This window comes from Microcaecilia unicolor, chromosome 6 (assembly GCF_901765095.1).
Source record: "Microcaecilia unicolor chromosome 6, aMicUni1.1, whole genome shotgun sequence".
Classification (NCBI taxonomy): Eukaryota; Metazoa; Chordata; class Amphibia; order Gymnophiona; family Siphonopidae; genus Microcaecilia; species Microcaecilia unicolor.
In genome coordinates, this window is record NC_044036.1 from 201,642,731 (window position 1) to 201,666,466 (window position 23,736).

Consider the following 23,736-nt stretch of genomic DNA (forward strand, 5'->3'; position numbering starts at 1 on the left):
GTAACAAACAAGTGACTTCTTAGTCAGGTACCTTGACTCATCTTCTGTTTGTTCCCTCTGCACATACAATTTCCAACTGTTCTTAACCACCAGTCCAGTAAGCAAGTAGCACACCCTCTTTTTGCAAGCTGCTCAAACTTGCACCATAAATGAGGGGTCAGCTAAAGTGCAGACTCCACAATGAGCCTAACTTTAGGCCCATCACAAAGGTGCACCTGCTTGGCCTGTGTTCGCATGTGGCGTATTTTTGAGACCTGATGTCAGGATCTGGAGTGTGGCTCCACTGACATATCAGTTGCAGATGTTTTAGACTTCCTGCAGAATGGGCTTGATAAGGACTTGACCCAGGCTTAGTGTGCAGCCTTAGTGTGCTTCTGGGACTTTGTAAAGGATAAGTGGTTACCTTCTCACCCAGATGTAGTTTGTTTTGTGGGGTCAGATTTCTTCGACCTCCTCAACATTCTCTAATCTCTTTATGAGATTTGAATTTGGTCTTGTCGGCTCTGGTGCTCACCTCCTTCAACCCTGGAGATACTGTACCGTGAAGAATATCACTTTGAAGGTGTTGTTTTTAGGGGCTATCACTTCAGCAAGGAGGGTTTCGGAACTGCAAGCCTTGTCATGTAGGGAACCCTTTGTTGTATTCTCAAAGGAAAAGGTAGTGGTGAAACCCGTTTAGTCCTTTCTTCCTAAGGTGGTATCCACATTTCATGTCAATCAGAGTATTTCTTTGCCAGTTTTGGCAGAGCCAAGGAGGATTGCGAACAGTGGTGGTTGCACCATTTGGATTCTAAAAGAACCTCTCAGAAGTACCTCTGTGGGATAGAGGGTTTTCGGCACACGGCTCATTTGTTCATTCTCTTTGGAGGACAGAGAGGTAGCTTCCAAAGCTACTATTTCCCGATTGATCAAGGTATGCATTGGCATACATTCTCAAGGGTTAGCTGGTTCTGGAAGCTGTCAAAGTGCATTCTAGTAGGGGCCAATGGCTTCTTGGGTGAAGAGCTCTCTCATTCTTGTGCTGGATATTTTTAAAGCAGCAGTTTCTTTTGTTAGACATTAGTGCTTGAATATGCAGGCATCTCAGGGTGTGGCCTTCGGTGTGCTGGTACGTTCCGCTGGATTCAGTAAGGCCCTCCTTTGATGATCACTGCTTGGGTACTTCCCCTGCATCTGGATCAGTTTGAAGGGATGCTAAGGAAGAAGAAATTAGATCATACCTGCTAATTTTCCCTTAGTCCCTCCAGATGAGTCCAGAACCTGCCCTTATTCAGTCATCTAATGGTATTAGGTTTGGGTTACAGCAGAAAACAATGCTTCTTGGAAGAATCCTTTCACAAGTGTTGTGCAGGTCTTTAAAACTCAATATTTCTTTTTGGTCTTTTGCTGTTTTATCAGGCATTGGTGTTGAAAAAATATTAAAATAAATTATCAGGCACAGAAGCCTTTGGATTGGTGCCGGTGGTGGTGGTGGTAAAAGCATTCAAGTGAGAGAAGTTTGGGGGGATCGTCTTCTGGCTCTGGTATGAAATACTGACTTAGCTGGGACTGCACAGGATAGTTTTAAGGCATTCAGAACTTCTCAGTTTCCATCTGCTATTTGGAGCACATAAATGAGTGGAGGAGTGGCCTAGTGGTTAGGGTGGTGGACTTTGGTCCTGAGGAACTGAGTTCAATTCCCACTTCAGGCACAGGCAGCTCCTTGTGACTCTGGGCAAGTCACTTAACCCTCCATTGCCCCATGTAAGCCGCATTGAGCCTGCCATGAGTGGTAAAGCCCAGGGTACAAATATAACAAAATAAAATGTATGCATCTAGACCGGTCTGCAGGGGCTAAATGAAAGAAATTTAGCAGGTAAGATCTAGTTTCTCCAACATACATGGGGCTTTCCACTCAATAGACTGGATAGTCCCCATCTCTTCTGGACTGCTGTTTGCATCTTAGTATTGGTGAGTTGGTTAGTTATTTAAAATTGATAGGGGACTAGGGGCACTTAAACTAAGTCCCTTAAGCAGTACTTCTCAACCCTCTCCTGGAGGCACACCTTGCCAGTCAGGTTTTCATGATTACTATAATGAATATGCATGAGGTACATTTGAATTTTTTAGAGACCAATTGTATACAAATCTGCCTCATGTATATTCTCTGTGGTCATCCTGAAAACCTGACTGGATAGGAGTGCTTCCAGGGAAAGCACTGCCTTAAGCTTATTAGATATGTTTATTTTATGTTTGCTTCAAGATGAACTGTGTTACGCTATCCAAGCAGGGAACTGGGTTTGTGAGCCCTTGGACCACTGCCGAGGAGCGGCAGTGGCAGGCAAAACCACCCCACACCGGAGGCAAGGCAGAACTCTGATAAACAGTTAGGCTTCACCTGCACATAGCCACCTTTCACCAGGAGTTGAGCCCCTGGCTGCTGGCGGCCGGCAGGACTTATAGGACAGGGCAGGACTGGATAACAGCTAGGCAGCACAGGGACTGAGGGTCAGAGGGAAAAGGAATGAACATGGGCAGCAAGGCAGGAAACTGTGCTAGGACTCATAGATAGACAACACAAGGCAGGGAATGGACAAGCTAGGGGACAGAAACTAAACGCTGCAAGCAGCCACTAAACAAGAAACACAGAGAACCCAGAACTAGACACAGAAAACAACTAAAAATCAAACTCAGGCTGAAGTGCAACAAGCACTAACATATCAGGGCCTTTGCATCGCCTAAGGCCCTGAGGTTTGTTGGGGTGCGTTTGCACTTCTGCTCAGTCTAGTTCTTTCCTGAAATTCTTGTCTGTTTTTAGTTAGTCTATGTTTAGTTTAGGGTTTGCTTGTTTCTTAGTCTTGTTCCTTGTTTGCAGTTCTTTGTGTAGTGCTTAGGTTCTGTGTTGTTTGTCTTCAGTGGCTGCTTGCAGCTTCTAGTTCTGTCCCTTGTCTGTCTGTGTTTGTTTCCTGTGTTAGTGGCTGCTTGCAGCTTTCAGTCCTGCCCTTTAGCTTTCCCTTCCTTGCCCTGCCTCTGTATGTTCCTTTCCCCTCTGACCCTCAGTCCTGGTTCAGCCTAGTGGGTATCCAGTCCTGCCTTGCCCAGTAAGTCCTGCCGGCCACCTGCAGCCAAGGGCTCAACTCCTGGTGAAAAGCGGCCAAGCGCAGGTGAAGTTTAAGTGTGCCTGCTCTGCTTATTCCTGCTTGTTTGCCTCTGCTGCAACTCCAGTCCGGGGTTCCAGTCCTGTTCTGCCTAGTCTCCGGTATGGGGTGGTTTTGCCTGCCACTGCCGCTCCTCGGCAGTGGCCCAAGGGCTCACAAACCTAGTTCTTGTTGTGAAAGCGTGACAAGCTGCAAGGACCTAGAACTAATCTGTTCCTAAGGGCTAATAATTTGCTGATGAAGGTTCTCAACTAAACCTTGAGATGAAAATGTCTTTGCTATTCTTTTAATTGGCTTACAGCCTATAAATCAAAGATTGATCCTGGATTGAGTTGGGGTAGGAGTCAAAACACTGATCAGAAAGTTTTTGCAGGTAAGCTATGTTTGAACTGACTAATGGGCTCATTTTCGAAAGAGAAGGATGCCCATCTTTCGACATAAATCGGTGTAATCGAAAGACGATTTTGGACGTCCCCAACTGCTTTCCGTCACAGGGACGACCAAAGTTCAAGGGGGCTTATTGGAGGCGTAGTGAAGGCGGGACTTGGGTGTGCCTAACACTAGGACGTCCTCGACCCATAATTGAAAGAAACAAAGATGCCCCTGACGAACACTTGGACGACTTTACCTGGTCGTGTTTTTCTTACGACCAAGGCACAAAAAGTTGCCTGAAATGGCCAGATGACCAACAGAGAGAATCGGGGATGACCTCCCCTTACTCCTCCAGTGGTCACTAACCCCCTCCCACCCTCAAAAAACATCTTTAAAAATATTGATTGCCAGCCTCTATGCCAGCCTCAGATGTCATACTCAGGTCCATCACAGCAGTATGCAGGTCCCTGGAGCAGTTTTAGTGGGTGCAGTGCACTTCAGGCAGGTGGACCCAGGCCCATCCCCCCCTACTTGTTACGTTTGTGGAGGAAACAGCGAGCCCACAACAAACCCACTGTACCCACATCTAGGTGCCCCCCTTCACCTGTAAGGGCTATGGTAGTGGTGTACAGTTGTGGGTAGTGGGTTTTAGGGGGGGTTGGGGGGCTCAACACACAAGGTAAGGGAGCTATGTACCTGGGAGCAATTTATGAAGTCCACTGCAGTGCCCGGTTGGTGTCCTGGTATGTCAGGGGGACCAGTGCACTACAAATGCTGGCTCCTCCCATGACCAAATGGCTTGCATTTGGTCATTTCTGAGATGTACATCCTTGGTTTTGATTATCGACGAAAATCAGAAACAACCAAGTCTAGGGATGACCATCTCTAAGGACGACCTAAATTTCAAGATTTGGGCGTCCCCGACCGTATTATCGAAACGAAAGATGGATGTCCATCTTGTTTCAAAAAATCGGGTTCCCCCACCCCTGGATGGGGACGTTTTGTGAGGATGTCCTCATCAAAACTTGGACGTCCCTTTTGAAAATGCCCCTCTAAATAAACTCAGAATTTTCAGTAGGCACTAATTGTTTTCAGTTTGACTTGGGGAAAAGAGAGAACTAAGTCAAACTGAAAACAATTAGTGCCTACTGAAAAGACAATTCCCAGCATGTAAATACTCATAAGTTCAGATTCCTTCCCAGTAGTAACAGGTCCTGCCTCAGCACTTCATCAAGATGTGTTTTGTTTTGTAGACAGTTGAGCCAACTGGAAAGCGTTTCTTGCTAGCGATTGATGTCAGTGGGTCTATGGAGCAGAAAGTTTTGGGAAGCGTACTTAATGCTAGCACTGTGGCTGCATCAATGTGCATGGTAAGGAACAGATCCCTGGATGATTATTTGTGTACTGAATGAAGATGGCATGGTGTCTATAGTAGTTTTTCCTGGACAGTTTACCCACCTTGTACCTGCTAAGAAATAGCTGCCTGTAATTCTCATCCGTACTGACTATTGAAATAGTGTTTTCTCATTCGGATAGCCCTCTGTGTGCATTACCTTCTGTTCTACCCAGTGCACCTAGTGCTCTGAATATCATTGCATCTGAGGTTCTTCTTGCTTATCTAGAAGTGACATGCAGATAAGCATGATGCCGTGGAAGCCCAGCTGCAGCAGTATTTAGAAATAGCAATGTTACAGAGTAAGTGAGAGGCTGGGGATATCTGTTCATCTTTGACTGAAGGTCTGGGGTATGCCAGTAACAAAGGCTCTTAGCATTTGTTTTAATGTTTAACAAAGCCATTAATTCACTAAGTACTGTTGGCAGTAAACCTGACTTTCCACTTTATTGGTCTTGAAATGTTCAACCTCTCTTTCACAGGTTGTGGCACGCACAGAGAAGGATTCCCATATAGTTGCCTTTTCATATGAAATGTTTCTATGTCCCATAACAGTGGACATGACCTTACCAGAAGTCTTGGAGAAAATGCAGGAGGTATGTATAGGAAGCAGCAACCCCGGATGGCAAGTCCATCTCCTAGCTCTTTCAGTTCCTGTTATCTTGTATTAGTCACTTCCTTGCCTGTGTGTCATGTACTGACATAGATTCTATGCTGTATAGGGAAAGGAGTCATTGCACCCATGTACCATAAAAAGTAAGTACATGGAAATATGTTTGCAAACCTATTGCCCTTGTTCAACAATAATAAAGTAAAATTATCCTGTACTAGATAAATAATTCTTACAACTTCAATGAAGTGTGCTGAGTCCAGACTTGATGAGCATAGACTCTCAGTTATATACCTTGAAGAAGAAAAAAGACATTTTAATAACACAAATTGTGTAATTTTGAGGGGATAGTGAGTAATGAATTCTGGATTCTTTGGTCCTGTCAGGCCTTACTCAGCATTATGATCGGAGGGATTTAGCTGGGGCCGCAGACGGTGCAGGAGAAATATGAGACAAATTACATGCATAATAAAGGATGTGAGTAACTTAATTTTAAAAAACATTGTTTTCTTCTCGAATTAACGCTGCTCTTTCAGGATTCTATTAACAGTATAAAGGTGAACCCCTTCGGGCACATGCCTGCAGTCACCTGCTGCAGCAGCCTTGGATTTTTTTAGGCAGAAGTCAGGGTGTTAGGATGGCGTCACTCTCTCTGCACTCACCAACCAAGTCTCTCCACCCCAGAACCTTACTCACTCACAGGTGGAGTCACCACCTCGCCTCCTGTCCTCTCCTCTCTCAAATAACTTCACACATCCCTTGGAGCTGCAAGGAGTTGAGAAGCAGCCATAACTTTTCTAGCAGTGAGTTTTAACTGTATAGCATGTAAGGCTTGATATATGAAAAAGGTTTGTACAGGTCAATTGTTTAGACTATGGAAAAGAGCAAAATTTAAGAAAAGTTTAATTTCCTCAAGTAAATGCCCTATGGACAAGCATGCCCAATTGGTATCTGGAGGTCCAGATGATTTCAGCACTTTAAACTCTCCCTCTGGAGTCAGGTCCCTCATTGAGCCACGAAAGCAGAACCCTTCCCTTGCGACCTCTGGCTTCTCTGGGGGACCCAGGAGAAGGTTCCTCTATAGAGGGTCAGATAACTGCTCCCATGTTCACCCAGGAAGGAACTTGTTCTCCCTCTACAGCAGTGGATCTCCACCTTTCTTCTGTTGTAACACACCTGATAAATGATGTTCATGTGCTTGACACAGTGAACAGTAAAATTCACAGCTGAACAAAAAAAGAAATCCTGCCTTGTTATTCAAAACAATTTAACCAGGTTAAATCATACTGAGTTGCCCAACCATTAATATTCAGTGAAACATAACCGGATAGTGCCACTGGATATTAGCACTGGCCACTGTGGCGGTATCCAATTAGGGCTGAAGACAGTGGTGTGCTGGTAAATTTTTAACAACAGGCTCTCTCCCTGGTCCACCTCGGCGGCCCCCCGTCCACCACTGCGCCCCACACCCACCTCTGCGCCCCCCCCCCCAAAAAAAAAATTGCAGAGCTGGCTATACCCGGGGGGGGGGGGGCCGCGGCCAACACATTACTCTCTCCATGAAAAAAAAATTAAATAATCCCAGGTTCCAATCTAATTCATGTTTAATATGGGATAAAATGCCATAAATAAGTAAATAAACATAAACTTTTAACGTTCAGCACCTGATTCTCAATGTGGACATATTCCAAACACTATAATGAAAATAAATTTTTTTTTCTACCTTTGTTGTCTGGTGACTTTGTTTCTCTGATCATGCTGGTCCAGTATCTGATTCTGCTGCTCTCTATCTGTTCCCTTGACTCCGTTTCCAGGGCTTCCTTTCCATTTATTTCTTTTCTTTCCTCCTTTCTTCTTCATTTCTGGTCCTCCGCATACTTGACTGTACAGTGGATCCAGCTTCTGCCTATTTTCTCCATCCATGTGCAGTTTCTCTCCTCACTTCCTTTTCCCTCATCTAATCTCCTTCCTCTATCTTCCCTCCATGTCCAGCATTTCTTCTCTCTGCCTTCCCTCCCCTCCATCCATGTCCAGAATTTCTCTTGCTCTCCCCTCCATCCATGTCCTGAAACTCTCCTCTCTCCCCTGCCCCTCTCTATCCATCCATACCCAGCAATTCTCTTCTCTCCCCTGCCCTCCTCTGCCCATCCATGCCCAGCAATTCTCTTCTCTGCCCATCCATGCCCAGCAATTCTCTCCCCTGCTTCCCTCTGCCCATCCATTCCCAGCAATTCTCTCCCCTGCCCATCCATGCCCAGCAATTCTCTCCCCTGCCCATCCATGCCCAGCAGTTCTCCTCCCTCCCCTGCCCTCCCGCTCCCATCCAGGTCTAGCGATGTCCTTCGCCCCCCCATCCTCCCCTGCCGCTCCCATCCGTCAGTTTCAATTACCTGCCTCGAAGTGCCGCATTATTTAAGGCCTGCCTGCTGCCCGTCTCCAGCTGCCTTCCCTGCTTGCTTCTCAGGAGTTCGGTTCGCGCCCTTAGTCCCGCCACGGGAAAAGGAAATGACGTCAGAAGGCGGGACTAAGGGCGCGAACCGAACTCCTGAGAAGCAAGCAGGGAAGGCAGCTGGAGACGGGCAGCAGGCAGGCCTTAGATAAAGCGGCGCTTCGAGGCAGGTAATTGAAACTGACGGATGGAAGCGGCAGGGGAGGATGGGGGGACGAAGGACATCACTAGACATGGATGGGAGCGGGAGGGGAGGTAAGCATGGCGCCCTTCTGCCATGCTTACCTCGTGCAATGGAGCCGGCTCGCCCCGTACAACAATCGCAAGAGCTGTCAAAATTTAACAAGCGGCTCTTGCGAGCCGGTGCGAGCCGGCTCCAGCACACCACTGGCTGAAGAAGTCCAGGAACAGTCTATTGGGCGGACCCAAATTATCCAGGCACTCGGATATTTAGTACTGGGGTCCAGATAACTAACTGGGTATGTTGAACCACATATAACACAGTCTTATGCCCAGTTAGCTATCCATATATACCAGTTCCAGGTTTGGAATTGAATATTGCCCATACTCAGATAACTTCTGAACTCCGCCAAATTCCTGGATATTCAGCGTTGATACCCGGATAGGTGCTAGCACTGAATATTGGAACCTAATTCTGCCTATAGTTTCCAAGTTTATTCAGCATTTACTACCCTTCCCTTTGGGAGCTGTCAGGGCAGTTTACAGTCTAAAAAGAAAGCAGGGAATTGATAGTTAAAGACAACAGACAAGGACATTATACAGTAGGAGCAGGGGAAGAACTACATTCAAGATAGTGGGGGGGAGGGATAAAACATTAGGGATGCTCTACTGCAAAATGGCCATCTTCTTCAGTCATGCAGAAAAGGATTACTTATAAGCCTCTGCGAATAGGTGACTTTTTAAGTTCAGTTTTAAAATTAGGTAAAGCGGATAGAAGCCTGAGTGAAAGGGTAAGAGCATTCCAAAGATAGAGTCCTTGCACAGAAAAGATTAAAATCTCTGATGTGTTCATGAATTAGAATGCAGTAACTGGGAATGATTAATTAGTTTTGTTGAGAGGAATGTAATGTTCGGTTTGGACAATATGGAATTAGAAGTCAAGAGAAATACAACGGTTCATTAACAGATACGATTTTGAAGACTAGTAACAGAATTTTAAAGGTAACGATATATGGGGAGCCAGTATGCATCTTTGAGGTGAGATGTGACATGATCAAATTTCCTATTCTTAGTTATTAGTCTGATAGCTGTATTTTGTATAATCTGGAGACAGTGCATTTCTTTTATTCTAATGCCTTGATAAAGTAATTCAGTTGTGTTATGACCAAAGAATGAACTAGGGTATTAAATGCAGATGGGGATAACAAGGTTTGTATGGAACGAATTAACCGTAGTTTGTAGAAGCAACTGTGTACTACCTGAGAAATCTGAGGACCAAAAGAGAGTTCAGAGTCTAAGAGAAACCCAAGAATATGAACTGTATCCATCTGAGGGACCGGAAAGCCTGAGAGAAGAATAGGTATGGGCAATTGTGGGTTTATTACTCTTGAGAAAATAATTAATTTAGATTTTGAAGGGTTTAACACCAGATGATTATCACAGAGCCGATCCGTAATCATTGTTAGCTTATTGTTCAGAGTGGTAACATCTAGAGAGGATCAAGAGTCCAAGGGAAAGAGAATTTGGATATCGTCGGCATACACATACATTGTGAGTCCTAGAGTTTGTGCCAGAGTTAGAAGGGGAGCAAGAAAGATGTTGAAAAGCATTGGTGAAAGAAGGGATCCTTGAGGGGCCACTATTCTGGGTTTAAATGTCTTGGATGTGGAACCGTTAAAGGACATAGTATATGTGCGATCGGTGAGAAGCGAGGTAAACCAGTCTAAGACTCCTCCGAATCTGTCGACAAGGCTGTCTCTGCTTACAACGCCACTCTCTCCTCTGCTGTGGACACCCTTGCACCATCCATCCCCCCGTCCCACAAGGCATACTAATCCCCAGCCCTGGCTGACACCTTGCATCCGATACCTTCACTCCTGCGCCTGATCTGCTAAACGCCTCTGGAGGAAATCTCACACCCATACCGACTTCATTCATTACAAATTCATGCTATCCTCCTTCCAGTCCTCCCTATTCCATGCCAAACAGGACTATTACACCCAATTGACAAATTCTCTCGGCTCCAACCCTCATTGTCTCTTCGCCACCCTCAACTCCCTCCTCAAAGTGCCCTCCGCTCCCCCCCCCCCCCCCCCCCCCCCCCCCCCGCACTCTCTCCTCAATCACTGGCTGACTACTTCTGCGACAAGGTGCAGAAGATCAACCTCAAATTCACTACCAAGCCACCTCCTCCTCTTCACCCTTTAACCCACTCCCTCAACCAACCAACCCAGGCCTCCTTCTCCTCTTTTCCTGATATCACCAAGGAGGAAACCGCCCACCTTCTTTCCTCCTCGAAATGCACCACCTGTTCCTCTGATCCCATCCCCACTAACTTACTAAACACCATCTCTCCTACTGTCACCCCCCCCCATCTGTCATATCCTTAACCTCTCTCTCTCCACTGCAACTGTCCCTGACTCCTTCAAGCATGCTGTAGTCACACCACTCCTCAAAAAACCATCACTAGACCCTACCTGTCCTTCCAACTACCGCCCCATCTCCCTCCTACCCTTCCTCTCCAAGATACTTGAATGCGCCATTCACAGCCGCTGCCTTGATTTTCTCTCCTCTCATGCCATCCTCGATCCGCTGCAATCCGGTTTTCGCCCTCTACACTCGACAGAAACGGCACTCACTAAAGTCTGTAATGACCCTTGCAAAATCCAAAGGTCACTACTCCATCCTCATCCTCCTCGACCTATCCACCGCCTTTGACACTGTCAATCATAATCTACTCCTTGCCGCACTATCCTCATTTGGATTCCAGGGCTCTATCCGCTCCGGGTTCTCCTCTTGTCTCTCCCACCGCACCTTCAGAGTACATTCTCATGGATCTTCCTCTACCCCCATCCCGCTCTCTGTTGGTGTTCCTCAGGGATCTGTCCTTGGACCCCTTCTTTTCTCAATCTACACCTCTTCCCTGGGCTCGCTGATCTCATCTCATGGTTTCCAATATCATCTTTATGCTGACGACACCCAGCTTTATCTCTCCATACCTGACATCACTGCGGAAACCCAGGCCAAAGTATCGGCCTGCTTATCCGACATTGCTGCTTGGATGTCCAACTGCCACCTGAAACTGAATATGGCCAAGACAGAACTCATTGTCTTTGCACCCAAACCCACTTCTCCTCTCCCTCCACTCTCTATTTCAGTCGATAACACCCTCATCCTCCCCGTCTCATCTGCCCGCAACCTCGGAGTCATCTTCGACTCCTCCCTCTCCTCCGCGCATATCCAGCAGCAAAATTCACCCTTTCCTCTCTGAGCACACCACCCGTACTCTCATCCACTCTCTCATTACCTCTCGCCTTGACTACTGCAACCTACTCCTGACTGGCCTCCCACTTAACCATCTATCCCCCCTTCAATCCGTTCAGAACTCTGCTGCGCGTCTTATCTTCTGCCTAGACCGATATGCTCATATCACCCCTCTCCTCAAGTCACTTCACTGGCTTCCGATCAGGTACCGCATACAATTCAAGCTTCTCTTATTAACCTACAAATGCACTCAATCTGCAGCCCCTCATTACCTCTCTACCCTCATCTCCCTTTACGCTCCTACCCGTAACCTCTGCTCACAGGACAAATCCCTCTCAGTACCCTTCTCCACCACCGCCAACTCCAGGCTCCGCCCTTTCTGCCTCGCCTCACCCTATGCTTGGAATAAACTCCCTGAGCCCATACGCCAAGTCCCCTCCCTGCCCATCTTCAAATCCTTGGTCAAAGCCCACCTCTTCAATGTCGCTTTCGGCACCTAACCATTATTCATCTATTCAGGAAATCTAGACTGCCCCAATTTGATTGACTGCACTTTTTTATCCTTTGGATTGTAAGCTCCTTCGAGCAGGGACTGTCCTCTGTGTTAAATTGTACAGCGCTGTGTAACCCTGGTAGCGCTTTATAAATGTTAAGTAGTAGTAGTACGTTTGGGAAGCTCGCCAGATGCCCTTGGCCTGGATTGGCCGCTGTCGTGGACAGGATGCTGGGCTCGATGGACCCTTGGTCTTTTCCTTATGTAACAGAGTGGTCGACCAGATCAAAAGCTGCTGAAAGATCTAATGATAGAAGAAGATCTGATTTGTGTTGATCAAGATAGTAGCAGAGAAAAGTTGTAACACCTTTCAGAGAAGTTTTCTGTGCTGTGTTGTTTCTGGAATGCTGTTTGGTTTGGGTGAAGAACTGAGGTTTTGGAAATAAAGTCAAGAAGCTATTCATTTACTACAGCTTCCACAATTTTGGATGTAAATGGAAGATTGGCATGGCCTGTAATTGTGTGGCTCTGCAGTAGAACCAGACAAGCCCTTGACCTTTGGGCGAATGGTAGCAAGTTTCCAGATGTCTGGGAAGAGCCCTAAGGTTAGGCTTTTGACAATCATAGCATGGAGAAATGGTCATAAAGAATCCAAGGAGCGTTTAAATAATGAAGTTAGGATGGGGTCAGTAGGTGCAGTGGTTGTCCTCATAGAAGTGATCAAATAGCTCAAATCAGCTTTAGAAGGTATATTGAAATGGCTGAAGGTACTAACTGGAACCATGACTGTATTTGAAGTTGGGGAGGGGAGTTTTAGTGGGATTGTAGGAAGAGAAGTTCCCTGCAGTCAAAAATGCTGACTGTTGCAAGCAGAATATCCGGGTGAGGGGGCCTGGATATTTCATTGTTAAAATTGATGCAAGGGAAATGTAAAATATTCTTAAAACAATTTATAAACTATTGTTAAAATTAAAGTTATTACATTTTATTTTTTCTCAAAGAAGTTTTAAAACTTCACTTACCTTATCAGTCAGAATTCTGAGGCTGATGTGTTGCAAATAAAAACACCACTGTATTTTTAAATTTATAGTTCTAAACTTCTGTGGCAGTCTAAACGTACCATGAGGTAGTAAATCTTAACTAATTTCTTCATGGTAGGAAAAAGACTCAGATATAAAGGTAGCCTCACAATATTGTTCATTCTCCCCACTTTTCAATCACTGGCTTAAAAAAATCTCCCCACTTTTCTTATAATATTGTCAGGGACATGGAGCTTTATCAAACATTAATACAAGCAACTGCTTGAATCATTCCCACAAAATGAATAATCTGTATGTGAAATTTCACTTTTCTCAGTTTGCTCTGAATGCAGCCAAAGATCAAAATTTTAAATGCAGTCTTATTCATCAACTTTGATTTATTTATTTATTGAATTTATATCCCACATTTTCCCACCTATTGGTGGGTCCAATGTGGCTTACGTACAACAAGGTATACAGTTACAGAGTTTGTATGTTGAAGCATATCTTTAATACAGATTGAACAGTAATAGCCTAGCCTATATTTACGATTGGTACACTGATGTGTTGCATACATGTTTTTGATACTGAGTTGAATGGTAGATAAAATACAGGTTAATCTTACTGTCAGCATCAAGAAATGTTTACCCATTCTAGAGTCTATACAGAGCATAGAGTTAGGATGTTTCCTCTTACAGCTTGTCAAACAAAAATATTTATTAAAATTCTGACGTCTCCTCAGTATCAGCAGCAGAAAATCCCTCCGCTGCCACATGCTGTGAAGTAACACAAAACTCATAAGAACATAAGCGTTGCCATACTGGGACAGACAAAAGGTCCATCAAGCCCAGTATCCTGTTTCCAATAGTGGCCAATCCAGGTTACAAGTACCTGGCAAGATCCCAAAACCGTAAAATAAATTTTATTCTGTTTATCCTAGAAATAAGCAGTGGATTTTCCCCAAGTCCATGTTAATAATGGTTTATGGACTTTTCTTTTAGGAAGTTATCCAAACACTGCAATTATGCTACTTAGGAACTATGACCCTGATATTCAACCAACGGCAGAGAGTGTTTTGCTCACTGCTGACGGAGTTATTCTTGGATATTCAAAGCTGGCCCTGTCTGGGCTTCGGCTTTGATTATCCAGTTATTTTTGAGCCAGCTAACACAAAGCTACTTCAGTTGATATTCAGCACTTAGGTGGCCATGGGGTAGCACATAAATATAGAACAGACATTTATGTGGTAAGGGCTGAATATCAGAAAAAACAAAAAGGTGGGAATATGAGCCAGGCTATCCAATAATTGGACCTGAAGTTTAAAATAAAATGTAATAATATTCAAACAAATAATAATAACAAAATTCCACATTAAAAATGACTCAACACAACGTTGTGTTTCGGCCGGATGGCCTACATCAGGAGTCTTGTGGCTAGTGACGATGATAAAATATGATCATCAAGTAACGTGATGATGAGAACTCAAGTCACGAATGAGAAAAGTGCAGACAAGGATTTTAAAATGGTCTTTAAAAAGACCGTTTGTTAAATGATCCGTCTGACGATGCACGTTGCAAAAACAATTACAATGTAAGCTCCATTTTTAATGTGGAATTTTGTTAATATTATTTGTTTGAATATTATTAAATTTTGTTTATTTTAAACTTCAGGTCCAATTATTGGATAGCCTGGCTCATATTCCCACCTTTTTGTTTCTATTTTACGTGCCGTGGGATCTATTGAGTTCTCCACGTACGCAGAAGGGCTGAATATCAGCACTTAAGTGACCATGTGCTGACTTCGCCCCTGGAACACCCCCAACATAGCCAGCTTTGAGTTAGGCGCAAACTGTGAATTTCAGCAGCACCTAGCCAGTTAAATGCCGCTGAAAATTAGCAGATAGCCCCAACCAAGCGATTTAACCAGTCAGCGGCTGGCTAAATTACTTTGAAGATCGGCCAGCTTGTAGCAAACAGATTGTGGTTATATGGTTTCTCATTGATAGTACTGTGTATGTTACAATTGTTACTGCCTATAATTGTGGATAGAGTGGGATAGAAATTTGTAAATAAATAAAACCTATGGACAACAGACCTGTAACATTTCCAGTTGAGGTTGGTGGTAGCAGTTAATCATTGGGGGAACTGGGGAAGCAAAAATAGGGGCCAATCAAGTACCTGACTCTGGTTCTGGCCCTCCCAACTTGCAGGCACAGATAGTTGTTAAGAAAAGCACAGACTTGCTATCCCATGCCAAATTTAAATGTCGCACCTTCCTCCTCTTTGTAACACACCAGTGTGTCCCTATGCACTGGTTGAGAACCACAGCTCTACAGGGATTGGAGAACGGCGGATGTGGTCCCTCTTCACAAAAGTGATAATAGGGAAGAAGCTGGAAACTACAGGCCGGTAAGCCTCACTTGGGTTTTGGAAATGTAATGGAAGCGATGCTGAAGGAAAGGATAGTGAATTTCATGGAAGCCAATAAGTTGCAGAATCCGAGACAGCATGGTTTTACCAAAGGGAAATCGTGCCAGGGAAATCTCATTGAATTTTTTGATTGGGTAACTGGAGAATTGAATCATTGACGTGCTATAGACGTAATCTACTTAGATTTTAGCAAAGCTTTTGACACGGTCCCCCACAGGAGGCTCTTAAATAAACTGGACGGGCTCAAGATAGGACCCAAAGTGGTGAACTGGATTAGGAACTGGTTGACGGACAGACGACAGAGGGTGGTGGTTAATGGAGTTCGCTCGGATGAGGAAACGTAAGTAGTGGAGTGCCTCAGGGATTGGTGCTGGGGCCGATTCTGTTCAATATATTTGTGAGTGACATTGCCGAACGGTTAGAAGGTAAAGTTTGCCTATTTGCGGATGATACTAAGATTTGTAACAGAGTGGACACCCGAGAGGGGAGTGGAAAACATGAAAAAGGATCTGCGGAAGCTAGAAGAATGGTCTAAGGTTTGGCAATTAAAATTCAATGTGAAGAAATGCAAAGTGGTGCACTTAGGGAGTAGAAATCCATGAGAGATATATGTGTTAGGCGGTGAGAGTCTGATATGTACGGACTGGGAGAGGGATCTTGGGGTGATAGTATCTGAGGATCTTAAAGCAACGAAACAGTGTAACAAGGCGGTGGCCTTAGCTAGAAGGTTGCTAGGCTGTATAGAGAGAGGTGTGACCAGCAGAAGAAAGGAGGTGTTGATGCCCCTGTACAAGTCATTGGTGAGGCCCCATCTGGAGTATTGTGTTCAGTTTTGGAGGCCATATCTTGCTAAGGATGTAAAAAGAATTGAAGCGGTGCAAAGAAAAGATACGAGAATGGTATGGGATTTGTGTTACAAGACGTACGAGGAGAGACTTGCTGACCTGAACATGTATACCCTGGCGGAAAGGAGAAACAGGAGTGATATGATACAGACGTTCAAATATTTGAAAGGTATTAATCCGCAAACGAACCTTTTCCGGAGATGGGAAGGCGGTAGAACGTGAGGACATGAAATGAAATTGAAGGGGGGCAGACTCAAGAAAAACGTCAGGAAGTATTTTTTCACAGAGAGAGTGGTGGATACTTGGAATGCCCTCCCGCGGGAGGTGGTGGAGATGAAAACGGTAACGGAACTCAAACATGCGTGGGATATACATAAAGGAATCCTGTGCAAAAGGAATGGATCCTCAGAAGCTTAGCCGAAATTGGGTTGCGGAGCTGGTGGGGGGAGGAAGGGTTGGTGGTTGGGAGGCAGGGCTAGTGCTGGGCAGACTTCTACAGTCTGTGCCCTGAAAATGACAGATACAAATCAAGGTAAGATATACACAAAAAGTAGCACATATGATTTTATCTTGTTGGGCAGACTGGATGGACCATGCAGGTCTTTTTCTGCCGTCATCTACTATGTTACTATCAGGCTTATTTTCTAAAGTGATCGCCGGCCATTTCCTGACATAAATCGGGAGATGGCCGGCGATTTCTTAAAAGCGGCGAAATTGGTATAATCGAAAGCGGCGTTTTTGACAGCATCGCCGCTTTCCCATCGCCTCGCAGGTGAAAGTTCAAGTGGGTGTGTCAGTGGCTTAGCGAAGGCGGGGCATGGGCGTGGCTACCAGATGGCCAGCTTTCGCGGATAATGGAACAAAAAAAAGCGGCGTTAAGCAGTATTTCGCCGGGGTTTACTTGGTCCTTTTATTTTCACGACCAAGCCTCAAAAAGGTGCCCCAACTGACCAGATGACCACCAGAAGGAATCTGGGATGACCCCCTCCCACCCTAAAAAACACAATTATAAACATATTTTGCCAGCCTCTATGCCAGCCTCAAATGCCATACCCACTTCCATGACAGCAGAATGTGTTCTATCCTCTGACAGCCTTTTCGTGGTTGTGATGTGGCTCTCGGGTGAGTGTGACACCTTTTCTGTTAGGTGCACTGCAGAGTCACATCAGCAATGTATTGTGGTGGGTGTAGGGTTGTGGGCTCTACTCCCATGGTGCTTTTCCCCCTGCTAACTGGGTCAGAGTGTGCCCTGTTTTGTTTCCGGTAGTCCATGAGGTAGTGGCCATATTTGTAAGCCAGTTTTAGATCCCTTTCATGTGTTACCCACGTTAGAGAACTTAGTTATTACCTTGAATGTTGCTGAAAGAGGGCATTGTACACCATTCTGCCAGCTCTGACCTACTGCTAATCTTAGTACCAGGAGACTCTTTGCCAGTGGGGCACAACCTCTGATCTGCAGTTAACTGTGAGTAAACGTGCTTATTCAAATAAAGGATTTTTTCAAAGAGATTAGTCTTCAGGTGTCAACTGGTGTGCCAAGGTTATACAGCAGCAACAAGTCCTAGAGGCCTGCGTGTATGCAGGTCCCTGGAGCACTTTTAGTGGGTACCACAATGCACTTAAGGCAGGCGGACCCAGGCCCACCCCCCTCCTACCTGTAACACTTGTGCTGGTAATGGGAGCCCTCCAAAACCCACTGTACCCACATGTAGTTGCCCCTTCACCCCTAAGAGCTACAGTAGTGTTGTACATTTGTGGGTAGTGGGTTTTTCTTTTTTTTTGGGGGGGGGGGGGGTTGGGGGGCTCAGCACCCAAAGTAAAGGAGCTATGCATGTGGGAGCTTTTTCTGAAGTCCACCGCACTGACCCCTAGGGTGCCCACTTGGTGTCCTGGCATGTGAGGGGGACCAGTGCACTACAAATGCTGGCTCCTCCCACAACCTAATTCCTTGGATGTCGCCGGGTTGGAGATCGTCGGCATTTTTTTCCATTATCGCTGAAAAACAAAACCGGCCATCTCAACCCCGGTGAACTCTGGCATTTGGCTGGGCTAAACCGTATTATTGAAAAAAAAGATGGCCGGCCATCTTTTTCGAGAATACGGTTCTGGCCAGCTGTAGCGCTGCCGCCAAAATAGATCACCGGCAATCTAATTCGCCGGCGACGTTCTATTATGGCCCTCTGTTACATCCATCTTTAGTTACTTTTCCTGTTCAGTCTTCTGACTCTTATTCTGGGCATAGACACTGAATATTGCCAATCCCTGTGTAACTCCCAGTTCCACCCTGACTCCAACCCCAGACTGCCTCAGCACTGCCCAAATTGTGCCTGGACAATCAGAGCCAATATTTATTGGCACTGCCTGGATAAGTGTTGCTGAATATTGTGGCTGGCCAATTAAGCATGGTTTAAATGTGCTTAAACCATGCTCAGTATATACCCCTTAGTCTTGAAATCTTACTTAAAATATAATGATAAGTTCTACTGTACTTGAATGTAACTCATCTTGAGCTACTGCTGAAAAGGTGTGAGCAAAATCCCAATGAATTAATAAACAAATTTTCTTTTTTCTTTGGTTTTTGTTTGTTTGTTTTTTGCTTTATGTTTCTGGTATATTTCTTATTTCTTTTTATTTTTTTAATTGTAAACACAGTGTAAAATAAAAATAAAAAAAACAATAATAGGATTTAGTTTGTCATGGCATATAAGCAATGAGAAAACTGAAACAAAACGTCCATTAAGTGTTGTATGTAGGAATATGAGAAAAGCCATGCAGAGTTAGACATTGAGCCCAGTATTCTGTGTCTGATGGTGACCAGTCTGTGTCACAAGTAACTGGCAGTTTCCCTAACAATTTTTTTATGAACTGTTCTTCAAAGAACCTGTCCAAATCTCTTTTGAACCCCCCCTATGTTAATCGCTTTGACCATGTCCTCTGGCAACAAATCCCACAGCTTGGGAAAAAATACTTTCTACTGTTTATTTTCAATCTGCTGGTCATTAGTTTCATGAGGTATCTTATTGCTTTTTTAGTTAATTTATTCAGTTTGATTATTCATGTATTTCAGTTACAAAATCTTGCAGCAAAATGCAATTTAAAAATCACTACAATTAAATTACAATAAAATTCCCACTAAACCTACTGAACAACATACCCACTTTATACAATCCCTTCAACCTCCTGTACAAATACCAAGATTTTCAGTTTCTTTTGAAAACCTATATAGCTCAGCTCAATTCACAACATTCCACTTGGGACCTTGGTACATAAAAGCTGTAGTAAAGTAAATAGCCTCAAGTGGGATGAGTACAGTTGATTTAGGGGGAACATACTCGGTCACTAGAAAAGTTAAAATACTCAGGGGTGGCCTTATATGCAACTATAAACATCAAAAATACAAGTTTACAATAAATCCTCTTTTCAGTGGGAAACCAATGCAATTCCAACAGTAAAATCTATATTTGATCCCTCCTCCTTGCCTTAATTAGAATCCTTGCCATGGTATTTTGAACTACCTGTAAATTATTTAGCCAATATTTGGTTAAAGCGGAGTACAAGGAGTTGCAGTAGTACAACTGTAATAAGATGACAGCATTGTAAATATCTCATTGTTCACGGAAAACAGTGTTTATGAATGAAAATCTTATCAGTGACTGGATCCATCCTAGGATATTGAGGGAGCTCAGAGAGCTTCTGGCGGGACCTCTTAAGGATTTATTTAATAAATCTTCTGAGACTGGAGAAGTTCCCCAGAACTGCAGAAGAGTGGATGTGTTCCCTCTTCACAAAAGCGGTGACGGAAAACAAGTGGGAAACTACAGACCCGTAAGCCTCACTTTAGTGGTTGGAAAAATAATGGAGGCACTGTTAAAGGAAAGGATAGTGAACTTCCTGGAAGCCAGTGGGTACAAGATCTGAGGCAACATGGTTTTACCAAAGGAAAATCATGCCAAACAAATCTGATTGATTTCTTGACTAGATGATCAGAGAATTGGATTAAAGACACATGCTAGGTGTAGTCTACTTTGATTTCAGCAAAGCCTTTGACACCATTCCTCATAGAAAGGTCATAAATAAACTCGACAGGCTGAAGGTAGGACTCAAAGTGGTGAACTGTATTAGATACTGGTTGACTGACAGATGTGGTATTGTAGTGGTAAATGGAATTCAAAGGTGAGTGGAATATTTCAAGGATAGGTATTGGGGCTTATTCAATCCAGTATATTTGTAAGCAACATTCCCAAAGGGTTAGAAGGTAAAATTTGCTCTTTTTTTCATTTGGTACTGAGATTTGCAGCAGATAGGGACACCATGGAGAGAGTGGACAACATGAAAAGTGATCTGCAAAAATTAAAAGAATGGACTAATGTTTGGTAGTTAAAATTTAATTCGAAAAAGTCCACTTGTGGAGTAGAAATCTAAGGGAGCTGTATATGCTAGAAGATGAGAGGCTGATATGCCCAAACAAGGAGAAGGACCTTGTGATGAAACAATGTGACAAGGCAGTGGCCATGGCCAGAAATATGCTAGACTGCATAGAGAGGCATAACCAGCAGAAGAAAGGAATAGTTGATGCCCCTGTACATGTCATTGGTGAGGCCCTATTTGGAGTGTTGTGTTCAGTATTGGAGACACTATCTTGCTAAGGATGTAAAAAGACTTGAAGCAGTTCAGAGGAAGGTGACAAAAATGGCATGGTGTTTGTGCCAAAAGATGTATGACAAGAAACTTGAAGACCTGAATTTTGTATACCCTAGAGGAAAGGAGGGATAGGGGAGATACGATAGACATCTAAATATTTGAAAGGTAATAGGACACAAATCTTTTCCAGAGATGGTAAAACTAGAGGACATGAATTGAGGCTGTAGGGTGGTAGACTTAGGATTAACATCAGGAAATACTTTTTTAATGGAGAGTGGTAGTCGCCTGGAATGCCCTCCAAGTGGAGACCAAAACAGTGATGAAATTTTAAAATGCGTGGGATAAGCACAGAGGATCCCTAAGCAGAAACAGGATGGTATCATAACAAAACACATCAGTATCCATGAGGTCATTAAAGTTATTGTTAAACTGTGTGTGAGCCCTTGTGCCCAGGCCGAGGCTTAGGGTGGGCCAAACAGGCACTAAGCAATACCCCGGCCACAAAGCCCCACACACTCAGGACAAACAACTAGCACCACCAGAAAAGGGAGATAGTCCACTCAAGCGGGCCTCACGGCCGAACGGAACCCACTCATGCAGAGTCCAAACGTGCGTGCCTCACGGCCGAACTGGAACCAGGTCACATACTGGGGAAGGGAAAAAGAACAACAAGGGGTCCCAAAAGGGACTGGCGCACATGCACGCACACAGCGCTAGCTAGTGACACAAGTCAAGGACAGAATGGGACACAGACTCTGTAAGAGCGAAGCTCCAGAGGAACACTCTAGGCTGTACCATACAGCACACAAATATACTAGGCTGTGCCACACAGCACCCAAAGGAAAAGGGAAGTCACCTAAAGGAATACACAAGGCTGTGCTACACAGCACTCAAGGAGTAAAAGAAACCACTATAGGAATACACAGGACTGTGCCACACAGCACTCAAGGGTCAAGGGAATCCACACACAAGAGTTCACAAGGCTGTGCCACAGAGTCAGATAACAGATACTAGAGACAAAGGGAAAAGCAAACAAACAGGAAAGGCTGCCTTTACATACACCAAACAGATAAGGGCACTGTTCACAAGAATCAGGAGACAAGCACAGCCGACAAAGCATAAAAGCAGCCTAAAGGGAAGGGCTGCTAAACACAAGTCAGGGAGAAGCAGGCTACACTGCAGTTAAAGGATAAAAGCCAACAAAGGGGAAAAACATACAACTTTCTTACCAGCACTCAGTCAGCACACAGAGATGGAGCAACAGAGTACCCACAGGTGCAGGGAAGTAAGGTAATCAGGGAAAGCAGCTTAGCTAGGGAAACAAACAAGCATACGCTGGGAACAACCAGCACACAGAGAAAGAGCAACAGAGCACTCACAGGTGCAGGGAAGCAAGGTAATTAGGGAAAGCAGCTTAGCTAGGGAAACAAACAAGCATACGCTGGGAACAACCAGCACACAGAGAAGCTACAAGCAATGAGAAGAGAAAACTCCCACAAAAGCACGCTGTGCACTAGCAGCTCAATCCCTATCAGGCCAGTCAGAAGCGAGTCCTAGTCATTCCCCTGCCTGTCTAGCAGAATCATAACATCTATGATGGGCAGGAATGGTTCTTGGATGGCAACTCCAGCTGTAAGGAACTAAGACCAGTGCCGGGTAGACTTTTACATTCTGTGTCTGCATATGGCAAGACAGGATGGGTTGGAGTGGGCTTCGACAGCACCTCCAGTAGTTGGAACATAAGGACAGTGCCGGGTGAATGTCTATGGTCTGTGTCCCAAAAATGGCAAAGAAAGGTCATGATCAAGTATACGTATTTTATACCACATTCATTATTGGTTTAATTATGAGCTGATAATAAATGTGTCTGTTGGGTAGACTAGATGGATCATTTCTTTATCTGCCATCATCTACTATGTTACTGTATAATTTCTCACTGACACTAAATTCTGCCATTGCAGATAAGCACACAACTAGCTTAAAAGTTGTAGCCCACAAATAGCGAATTTCACCACAGCCAATATTTGCAGTTTGAAAAACAATTCTTAAACAAAATTCCCAAATCCCGTTTTTGGTCACGTGATGGAGTAGAGGAGAGCGGCAGCAAGCTGTCTTTCCTCCTGAGCCCCTTCCCGGTTCTCCAACTTAAATAATGCGGAAAAAGACGGGAAAGGAAGAAACAGTAAGCTAAGCAAGTTGCCAGTATATGGATCCTTTCTTAATCCGCGCAGAGGCGGGCATGCCAAGCAAAACAGGAAAAAAAGAAACAGCGAAGCCACGCGGGCCGCCCGAAGCCAAGATGGCGCGGAGTCCTGGGGCCGACCCGTCTTTGTTCAGGGAACCCCAGCTGCAGCAAATAATAGCAGCAGTTAAAAGTGCGACGGAACCACAATTTGCGCTCTTAACACAACAAATGTCAGTAATGGACAAAACGCTGGAAGAAACAGTGAGGCGCACAGGAGATCTAGAAAACAGAGTGGCTGGGACGGAAGATCGAGAAACAACAATGGCGTCGTCAGTACAGGCCCTGCAAAAGCTGGTAAGAGAGCAGGGACAACTGATAGACGAATTGGAAAACCGCTCGCGCAGATCGAATATAAGACTTGTAGGCTTTCCGGAGTCGGTCCCAGATCAAAATTTGTCAGCAGTTCTGGAACGCTGGATAAATACCGAATTAGCGCTGACGGATAGCATAGGAAAATTATGCCTGGAACGGGCCCATAGACTCGGCCGCAAACAAGAAGGAGCGCAGCGCCCCAGAGTGATAATAGCGAAGATCCACAATTTTTTACATAAAGTGGAAATCCTCCGGGGCGCAAAACAGAGAAAGGACGATCTTCAATATGAGGGCCATACTGTAAAGATATTTCAAGATTACTCTTGGGCGTTGCAACAGCGTCGCCG

At 44.7% G+C, this 23,736-nt stretch overlaps 1 protein-coding gene across 2 annotated transcripts in view; it reads left to right on the forward strand.

Annotated features, from left to right (window-relative positions):
• RO60 (Ro60, Y RNA binding protein) overlaps nucleotides 1-23,736 on the forward strand; it is a 121,980-nt gene that overhangs the window by 59,988 nt on the left and 38,256 nt on the right. For both annotated transcript variants that reach the window (XM_030205676.1, XM_030205677.1), the window contains exons 6-7: nucleotides 4,763-4,879; nucleotides 5,385-5,498. In XM_030205676.1, the coding sequence (XP_030061536.1) occupies nucleotides 4,763-4,879; nucleotides 5,385-5,498 (231 nt within the window). The remainder of the gene's footprint in view (nucleotides 1-4,762; nucleotides 4,880-5,384; nucleotides 5,499-23,736) is intronic.